Source organism: Seriola dumerili, unplaced genomic scaffold (assembly GCF_002260705.1).
Source record: "Seriola dumerili isolate Sdu_G_001 unplaced genomic scaffold, Sdu_1.0 BDQW01000417.1, whole genome shotgun sequence".
Classification (NCBI taxonomy): Eukaryota; Metazoa; Chordata; class Actinopteri; order Carangiformes; family Carangidae; genus Seriola; species Seriola dumerili.
This window is the reverse complement of record NW_019174672.1, coordinates 399,060-409,059: the sequence shown is the minus strand read 5'-3', so window position 1 is coordinate 409,059 and position 10,000 is coordinate 399,060. Positions and strand designations below refer to the sequence as shown.

At 44.3% G+C, this 10,000-nt stretch overlaps 1 protein-coding gene across 1 annotated transcript in view; it reads left to right on the top strand.

The window, feature by feature from the left end:
- LOC111233740 (retinoblastoma-like protein 2) overlaps positions 1-6,555 on the top strand; it is an 18,551-nt gene extending 11,996 nt beyond the window's left edge. The window contains exons 13-22 of the mRNA XM_022761625.1: positions 1-114; positions 190-298; positions 584-856; positions 933-1,132; positions 1,317-1,493; positions 1,595-1,666; positions 2,488-2,587; positions 3,531-3,745; positions 3,866-4,039; positions 4,875-6,555. The exon at positions 1-114 is cut by the window's left edge and continues 51 nt beyond it. Coding sequence (XP_022617346.1) covers positions 1-114; positions 190-298; positions 584-856; positions 933-1,132; positions 1,317-1,493; positions 1,595-1,666; positions 2,488-2,587; positions 3,531-3,745; positions 3,866-4,039; positions 4,875-5,042 — 1,602 coding nt within the window. The 3' untranslated portion in view covers positions 5,043-6,555. The remainder of the gene's footprint in view (positions 115-189; positions 299-583; positions 857-932; positions 1,133-1,316; positions 1,494-1,594; positions 1,667-2,487; positions 2,588-3,530; positions 3,746-3,865; positions 4,040-4,874) is intronic.
- Positions 6,556-10,000: the final 3,445 nt, after the last annotated feature.

Sequence of the window (10,000 nt, the reverse complement as noted above, 5' to 3'; positions counted from 1 at the left end):
AAGCACCTGAACCAGGTGGAGGAGCAGGTCCTGGAGAGTCTGGCCTGGACCAGAGACTCCCCGCTGTGGGAGAGTCTCCGTGGGGCCAAAGACCTGGTCCCAGCCTGTCAGGAGGTCAGTGAACGCAACGCCGCACACTCTAACACAGTGACAGCAGGAGGCTCAGTGTGTCTGTCGTGTTGTGTTCAGGTGATGCCTCCTCAGTACCTGGAACAAAACGATGACAGCAGCACAGGCAGCGTTCCCAACACACCTGTGAACCACGGACCTGAACTCAACACCAACAGCACTGTCAAAGGTGTGTGTGTGTGTGTGTGCGTGTGCGTGTGCGTGTAGTATTACTCTTTTGATAAAACACGTTAGCCACTCAGAATTGACATTTCTGGCAAGGAGATATAATTTTCTGCAGTAAATCCTCCCACAGTTTCCCACATGAACGATCCAGGTGTCAAATCAAACATTTTTACACCGTAGAAGGAGAAATTTAGTTCAGTGTAAAAAGGCCACAAACCTCGTCAGCATAAAGATAACTGTAAAAACTTTTTTCAAATGTGTTCTGCCCCCCTCCCTCCTCCTCTGACAGGAGTGTCCCCCTCCCCCACCACTCTGCTGGACCGTTACAGCTCCTCCCCCACCGGCACCGCTCGCCGCCGTCTGTTTGTGGACCCGGTGGACGGTGAGACCGGAGTCACCTCCACCAGCAGCACCAGTACCACCAGTACAACGCCAACCAGTGTGACCAAGACCAGACAGGCCAGCCTGGTCACAGCTATCCCAGCTGGGCAGACTGTGGTCACCATGGCAACCGCCACCGTTACCGCCAACAACGGGCAGACGGTCACCATACCTGTGCAGGGTGAGACACTGAGGAGATGCAGCCGACTGTGAAATGATACATGATAAGGACCAATAATAAACCCTCACCTCTGCAGGTATAGCCAATGAGAGCGGAGGAATCACCTTCATCCCCGTCCAGGTGAGTGTGACCGGACAGGGCGGAGCCACGCTGCAGCCGCTGTCTGCCCAGACTCTGACCGGCACCCTAACCGTCCAATCAGCTGTGACCAAGCCAGCTGCCAAACCAGCGAGCAGTCCTCTGAGAAAAGGCTCGCTGTCCCTGTTCTTCAGGAAGGTACGAGTCACATCACCTGACAGGTCCTCACCTGTTCACCTACAATACCTACATCACCTGACAGGTGTGACAGACTTTATCCACAGACTTTTATTAGACGCTAACAGGCTAACGGACTAACTCAGTGACAGCTGCTAGCTAACTAACCCTGTGTTAATGTGGACTTCCTGTTTCCCTCCCTCAGGTGTACCACCTGGCCAGCGTTCGTCTCAGAGACCTTTGTGCGAAGCTGGACATCTCGTCTGAGCTGAGGAGGAAGATCTGGACGTGTTTTGAATATTCTCTGGTCCACTGCACGGACCTGATGATGGACCGTCACCTGGACCAGCTCCTCATGTGTGCTGTTTACGTCATGGCAAAGGTGTGTGTGAGTCTGCAGGGGTATGAACACCTGACTGCACAGTGTGTGTGTGTGTGTGTGTTTCTGTTGAAATAAAGGTGTGTGTTCTTTGTCTGCGTCAGGTGACCAAAGAGGACAAATCGTTTCAGAACATCATGAAGTGTTACCGCACCCAGCCTCAGGCCAGCAGCAACGTGAGTCCACTCTGACACACAGGAAGAAAAACAGCAGCAGCTGGTCTCACACAGACACTCTGAACTCATCTGCTGCACAAAGCAGTTTAGTTCAAGTTCACGTTTAACTTTATGTGTCATATGTAGGTTAACAGTACAATGAAATGTGTTGGACAACAATCTGGTCAACTCAGCAATAAAAACTACAATAATATAAATTAGAAATAATAATTGAATTTTGTATAACACTTGTCATTTTACACATAATTACTCATACTTCTGTGCATCACACACATCTCTCTTCTTATTCAATTCAATTCTATTATTTCTAATTTATGTTGTGCTAGTTTTTTCAGTCCTTTACTATCATAAAGCGGAGTGTGGTGCAATGAATTCTGGGTAAATTAAGAGTTTTTTCAAAATGAGAAGAAAAAGGCAGCAGAGGAACCACATCCAATCACTGAGCTCTGTTTACCTCAGCAGAACGTGTTTGTCTTTAGGAAGAATTCAAGAGTTACAGGAAGTTTTACTTTGAAAATTCAGTGAAGAGTGAAACAATAAAAATAAAAATCTGATTTGGTCTAAAAACTGTTTCTCTTCTCTCTCCATAACAACGTTAGCAAACCACAAATTATGAGCCATGTTTTCCTGTTTGTTGTTGTTGAGTGCTGCTGGTCAGCGCAGGTGTCACTGATTGTTACCATGGTAACACTGGTCTTACTGCCGAGTTAGTCTGGGGGTGTGTCTGACGTTTGTGTCTTAAAATGTCTTTATTTTTCTGACTAACATTAGACTGTGTGTGTGTGTGTGTGTGTGTGTGTGTGTGTGTGTGTGTGTTCCAGGTATACAGGAGTGTGTTGATCTCAGGGAGGAGGAGGCGTCACTCCGGCACCAACGACACAAACAAACAGAACTCGTCTCCTGACACCAGTCTGGATCCAGGTCTGAAACCTCCTCACTGCCTCCAGGGTCGACATTATTGATATGGAACCAATAAATCTATCAATCTATTTTATATTGATCAGTCAGCTGTAGTGTAAGAGGAGCTGAACCAACAGCGAACTGTCTCCATCTCTGCTGCTCTGGAGATTGTCAGCCTCTTTTAGCTCCTAGTTTTGGTTTTTCACTTCCTGTCTGGGTCAGTCTCTGTGTTTTCACAATAAAAGCTGCAAAAAAACAAACAGGGCTAACAGAGGGATCATTGGACTGCGNTGTGTGTGTGTCTGTGTGTGTGTGTGTGTCTGTGTGTGTGTCTGTGTCTGTGTGTGTGTGTGTCTGTGTCTGTGTCTGTGTCTGTGTGTGTGTCTGTGTGTCTGTGTGTCTGTGTCTGTGTGTGTGTGTGTGTGTGTGTGTGTGTGTGTGTGTGTGTGTGTGTGTGTGTGTGTGTGTTCCAGGTATACAGGAGTGTGTTGATCTCAGGGAGGAGGAGGCGTCACTCCGGCACCAACGACACAAACAAACAGAACTCGTCTCCTGACACCAGTCTGGATCCAGGTCTGAAACCTCCTCACTGCCTCCAGGGTCGACATTATTGATATGGAACCAATAAATCTATCAATCTATTTTATATTGATCAGTCAGCTGTAGTGTAAGAGGAGCTGAACCAACAGCGAACTGTCTCCATCTCTGCTGCTCTGGAGATTGTCAGCCTCTTTTAGCTCCTAGTTTTGGTTTTTCACTTCCTGTCTGGGTCAGTCTCTGTGTTTTCACAATAAAAGCTGCAAAAAAACAAACAGGGCTAACAGAGGGATCATTGGACTGCGACTGATCAGGAGGCGGGAAAATAAATAACTGTAGTTTTCAGGTTTTTATCCCACATGACTCTGGGTGATTTATTTGCTATTAACTGACGCCCCCCCCCCCCCACCCCACCCCACCCCCCCAGCAGGTGGAGACAACAGTCCAGTACCTATTCGCTCCAGCAGCACCTTGCCTGCCCCCCAGCCTGGCAGTGCCCCCTCCACACCCAACAAGAACCCCTCCTCGTCTTCCTCGGCGGAGGAGGAGCGAGGAGACCTGATCCACTTCTACAACAACGTTTACATCAAACAGATGAGACTGTTTGCTCTGAGATACTCCCCCAGCTCCCCCTCTGCAGGGGTGAGTCAGCCTCACCTCCTCACTCTGCTCCACACATGCAGCTGCTGTGTGGCTCAAAGGTTCACTGTGTGTGTGTGTGTGTGTGTGTGTGTGTGTGTGTGTGTGTGTGTGTGTGTCCAGGTGGAGTCCCCCTCCCTCTGTCCGTATCCCACCCTGAGAATCGGCTCTCCTCGTCGGATGCTTCTGTCCAGCAAACACTCCATCTACATCTCACCTCACAAGACAGGCTCCGCCCCCTCGCCAACAACCCCCCGAGACAAGATCTACTACTACATCTGCAGCAGCCCCCCAAATGTGAGACCCACACACACACACACACACACACACACACACACACACACACACAGTGGTAGGTAGATGGCATCCAGTGATTGCTCGGCTTGAGGAACAAGAGCAGAAAGATCATTGGTCAGAAATGATGATGGAGGATGTGACAGTGTGGGGAGGCCAAGTTTAACTTCCCCTCAGCTGAGCGAGTTACTGAAGTTGTGCAAAATCTCTTTAAATGTTTCCTTAGTTTAAGAAAAAAGCATTTACAGCAGTTAAAGAGATTTTACAGCAGTACCGTTTCCATGGAAACTGTTGATTTGCTGCCATTAGCACTTGTGATAGGCCGAAGCTGTGATCTCATCCTTCTGTTGATTTGACGGGAACTTCACCAGGTGAACTTCAATAAGGTTTAAATGACTTTACGTGATTCCTGAAGTTTAAGACTGAGATAAGGAGAAAACTGAAATACTTAAGGGAACATTTTAAGGAAACCTTAACTCAAATTTTAACAAAAATCTTAACTGAAGGTGATTTGTGGAGAATAGAGCTGACATTAAACCACAGAAGAAGAGTTCTTCCTCATTGAGCTCCATTCTGTGATGAACATGAAACTCATCACAACAGATAAAAAAACCTGATGAAACATCTGAGAACAGAAAACCTGAGGGAGACGAGTCAACTACAACTCCCAGGGTGCACTCTGAGAGTTCCTGAATTCAGTTTTGATCATGTGACGTGTTTTGAATTGTCAGGAGTCAGGCGAGTTTCTGTTCACTAACATTCAGCAGATCATTAAGAAACACAATCACACACATGTTGGATAACACACTGTGACCTCTGACCCCTGACCCCCCCTCAGCGTCTGCAGGAGATCAACAGTATGATCCGGACTGGGGAGACCCCCACCAGGAAACGCAGCATGCCTCTGGAGGACGAGACGTCCCCCAAGAGGGTGTGTCCTGACAATCACTCCGCCCTGCTGCGCCGCCTGCAGGACGTCGCCAATGACCGCAGCTCCTCCCACTGAGATCACACACACACACTGAATACACACTTCACACACACACACACACTCTCATACTATCACCACAGTGACACACACTCGTGGTCAGAGGTCAGACTCTTCAGGAGCATTTTGGTTACTCGTAAATTTTATAGAACTTTAAATAATAAATCTGCAGTCATGTGATCACATGTTGGTCACATGTTGGTCACATGTCTGACCAACAGGAAACATGGAGGAGAAACATTTGACCAGAGAAACACTGAAGTGTAAAAACAAAACCAGAAACAGACAAATATCTGAACAGGAAGAACCATCTCACTGTTACCATGGAAACAGACTGTTGTTTTAATACAGACCTGATTCAAACTAATTTCATTTCATTCATCATTAATTAACTGAACTGAATTCTGACGAAAATATCAGGATGTTTATATTTTTTTGAAGTTCTGTAAAATTCACTCTGAAAACGACCAAAGTGAAAAAGAAACTGATTTCTGTCTGTTGCTTTAAAAAGTTAAGACATTCATGTTTAAGTTTTCCAGATGTTTGTGTGTGTTTGGTTTGAACTGAGGCAACAGGGACAGGTGAGTCCAGGTGACTTACACTAACACAGTCAGCACCTGGCGCTGCAGCAGTGACTGAGACACACATCATGGAGGAGGTTCAGGTCCTGATGCTGAACCTGTCCCTCCAGAATAAAGCTCCACAGAAACAGAGTCTGTAGAACTTCACAGAGAATCCTCCTGTTTCTAAGTTTCTTCAGTATCACAGTAAAACATCATGATACACTGCAGACAGCTGATCGAAGCCGCTGTTTACATCCCCAATGCATGATGGGAAGTGTATTTCAAAAACCTAGAGCTGGTTATGTCCCTGACAGTTGAAGCCTCTGGTTTGAACTAATGATCAGTCTTGATGATCTTCTTCGTGTCCCCGTGACATGTCAGTGTGTGAATCTCTTCATTCCGTCCATTTCCTCTGAAACAGGAAGTTTCCTGGGCTTTTATTCTGAAAGTTTTCTACTAGAAGTTCCTTCCTGAAGTGAAGGCGTGATGACGTGTCGTCCTGCTCTGATGATTTCTTTTACTCTGACTTTATTCAACTTAACTGAGAGATTTAGTTTCTGTGTTTCTAGGAAACTAAAAACCAAACTCTGATGGAGTTCCCGTCATTGTTAAACTGGTTTACAGGTGAAACATGTTCACCATCGTGGCACCAGTTAAAGGGCTTCAGATGAATTATGTCATGTGATTAAATCTGATCTTCATCTTCACACCAGCAGATGATTTAAATGTGTTTGTCTGGACAGTCGTCCTCCTGTTCTCGTGTTTGACCCCGACTGTCTGAGACGAGGACTCGTCTGTAAATATCTGTACAAAGAGAAGAAACATATTTTATGGAGGTTGATGTAAGTTAAGTGCCTTTTTTTTACTCCTGAATCTGTTTGTTAGTTAGTTTGTTGTTTACAACCAACAAACTTCACCTTTATTAGATTTTCTTGATTGTAAAAAAAAAAAGCTGATGTAATAAAAAGTTGAAAGTGACCTGTTGTTCAGTGTGTGGCCACAAGGGGGAGCTGTTGGTGTGACTGAGGCAGGAAGAGAAGAAGAACACACGGCGTACAGCTGAAACACACATACACACAGTTTCATCACCAGCTGCTGATCACCAGGACCTGCCAGGTTTTAATGGGCAGCTCGTGACACAGAGTTCAAAGAGTCAATGAGACGACAAAAGAGACAAACACAATGTCCATAAAGAGACGAAATGTCCATAAAGAGACAAACACAATGTCCATAAAGAGACATAATGTCCACAAAGAGACAAACAGAATGTTCATAAAGAGACGAAATGTCCATAGAGAGACGAAATGTCCATAAAGAGACAAACAGAATGTCCATAAAGAGACAAAATGTCCATAAAGAGACGAAATGTCCATAAAGAGACGAAATGTCCATAAAGAGACAAACAGAATGTCCATAGAGAGACGAAATGTCCATAAAGAGACGAAATGTCCATAAAGAGATGAAATGTCCATAAAGAGACAAACAGAATGTTCATAAAGAGACGAAATGTCCATAAAGAGACGAAATGTCCATAGAGAGACGAAATGTCCATAAAGAGACAAACAGAATGTTCATAAAGAGACGAAATGTCCATAAAGAGACGAAATGTCCATAAAGTGACAAACACAATGTCCATAAAGAGACAAACACAATGTCCATAAAAAGACGAAATGTCCATAAAGAGACAAACACAATGTCCATAAAAAGACGAAATGTCCACAAAGAGATGAAATGTCCATAAAGAGACAAAATGTCCACAAAGAGACAAACAGAATGTCCACAAAGAGACAACATTTCCACAAAGAGACAAAATGTCCACAAAGAGATGAAATGTCCACAAAGAGACAAACAAATTGTCCATAAAGACAAACAAAATGTCCACAGGCGAGTTTCTGTTCACTAACATTCAGCAGATCATTAAGAAACACAATCACACACATGTTGGATAACACACTGTGACCTCTGACCCCTGACCCCCCCTCAGCGTCTGCAGGAGATCAACAGTATGATCCGGACTGGGGAGACCCCCACCAGGAAACGCAGCATGCCTCTGGAGGACGAGACGTCCCCCAAGAGGGTCAAGACACACACTGCAGTGACACACATCTGTTTCCATAAAAACACATAAAAAGATCACATGACACCTTTCTTTCTGATGAAAGACACATGAATTATAATTGATGACTTCACTGTTTACCAGACTGTAAATAAAAACCAAACTTATTAAATAAACAGTTTATTTATAAATGTTGTTCATCACCATCATCAATATCATCACCATCATCATCATCACCATTATCATCACCATCATCATCATCACCATCCTCATCATCACCATCACTATCATCATCATCATCATCACCATTATCATCACCATCATCATCATCACCATCCTCATCATCACCATCACTATCATCATCATCATCATCACCATTATCATCACCATCATCATCATCACCATCCTCATCATCACCATCACTATCATCATCATCATCATCACCATTATCATCACCATCATCATCATCACCATCCTCATCATCACCATCACTATCATCATCATCATCATCACCATTATCATCACCATCATCATCATCACCATCCTCATCATCACCATCACTATCATCATCATCATCATCACCATTATCATCACCATCATCATCATCACCATCCTCATCATCACCATCACTATCATCATCATCATCATCACCATTATCATCACCATCATCATCATCACCATCCTCATCATCACCATCACTATCATCATCATCATCATCACCATTATCATCACCATCATCATCATCACCATCCTCATCATCACCATCACTATCATCATCATCATCATCACCATTATCATCACCATCATCATCATCACCATCCTCATCATCACCATCACTATCATCATCATCATCATCACCATTATCATCACCATCATCATCATCACCATCCTCATCATCACCATCACTATCATCATCATCATCATCACCATTATCATCACCATCATCATCATCACCATCCTCATCATCACCATCACTATCATCATCATCATCATCACCATTATCATCACCATCATCATCATCACCATCCTCATCATCACCATCACTATCATCATCATCATCATCACCATTATCATCACCATCATCATCATCACCATCCTCATCATCACCATCACTATCATCATCATCATCATCACCATTATCATCACCATCATCATCATCACCATCCTCATCATCACCATCACTATCATCATCATCATCATCACCATTATCATCACCATCATCATCATCACCATCCTCATCATCACCATCACTATCATCATCATCATCATCACCATTATCATCACCATCATCATCATCACCATCCTCATCATCACCATCACTATCATCATCATCATCATCACCATTATCATCACCATCATCATCATCACCATCCTCATCATCACCATCACTATCATCATCATCATCATCACCATTATCATCACCATCATCATCATCACCATCCTCATCATCACCATCACTATCATCATCATCATCATCACCATCATCATCATCATCACCCTCCTAGACAGTTTGACCTGTAAATTTACTAGTTGTTAGTCTGAAAACTAAAATTCTGAGCGGCAGCTGTCACATGACACACACACACACACACACACACACACACACACACACACACACACACACACACTGTCACTTCATCTGTTATCGCCATACAAATATTTATCTTAAATATATTCAGAAAACGAATCATTTAAACGAGGTGAGTTGTTTTTATGTCGTGTATCCATGACAACAGTGTGTGTTTGGCTGTGTTTATTAATGTCTGTGTGTGTGTTCAGGTCCATGTCCACCTGGCTTCTTCATCACTCAGTGAGTCACATGATGTCATGGTTCTTCTTCTTTGATCACACTCTCACTGTAAACACCTGAGCTCTTACATCACACCATGTGACAGGAAGTCCAGGCCCTTCAACAGGTCAGTGTTGATGTGACTCAGTGTTACTAAGGGCCCCTGGCCTTCATCTCTACTGACAGTGTTACCTGCTTCTAAAGAGAGTGAGAGAACACCTGGATGACCCCTCACACACACACACACACACACACACACACACACACACACACACACAGTGAATCAGAGAGGCTCTTGGGTCACATGACAGACAATCTTCCTCAGGTACAAACAGAAAGGGGGAGAAACGACATGTTGATTTGTTTCCTGTTTCAAAGTCTCTGAGGTCAGAGACGTCTGTCTGTCCTCTCTGTACCTGAGCAGGTGATTCACCTGTTACCCGCACACACACGAGGAGCGTCTCCATCAGAGGGAACATGGAGTCTGAACACTTCACTCAACACACACCGAGGAGCTGTGACTCTTTATGACAAACACTTGGTTTTCTATGATGTCACACTCCCCCCC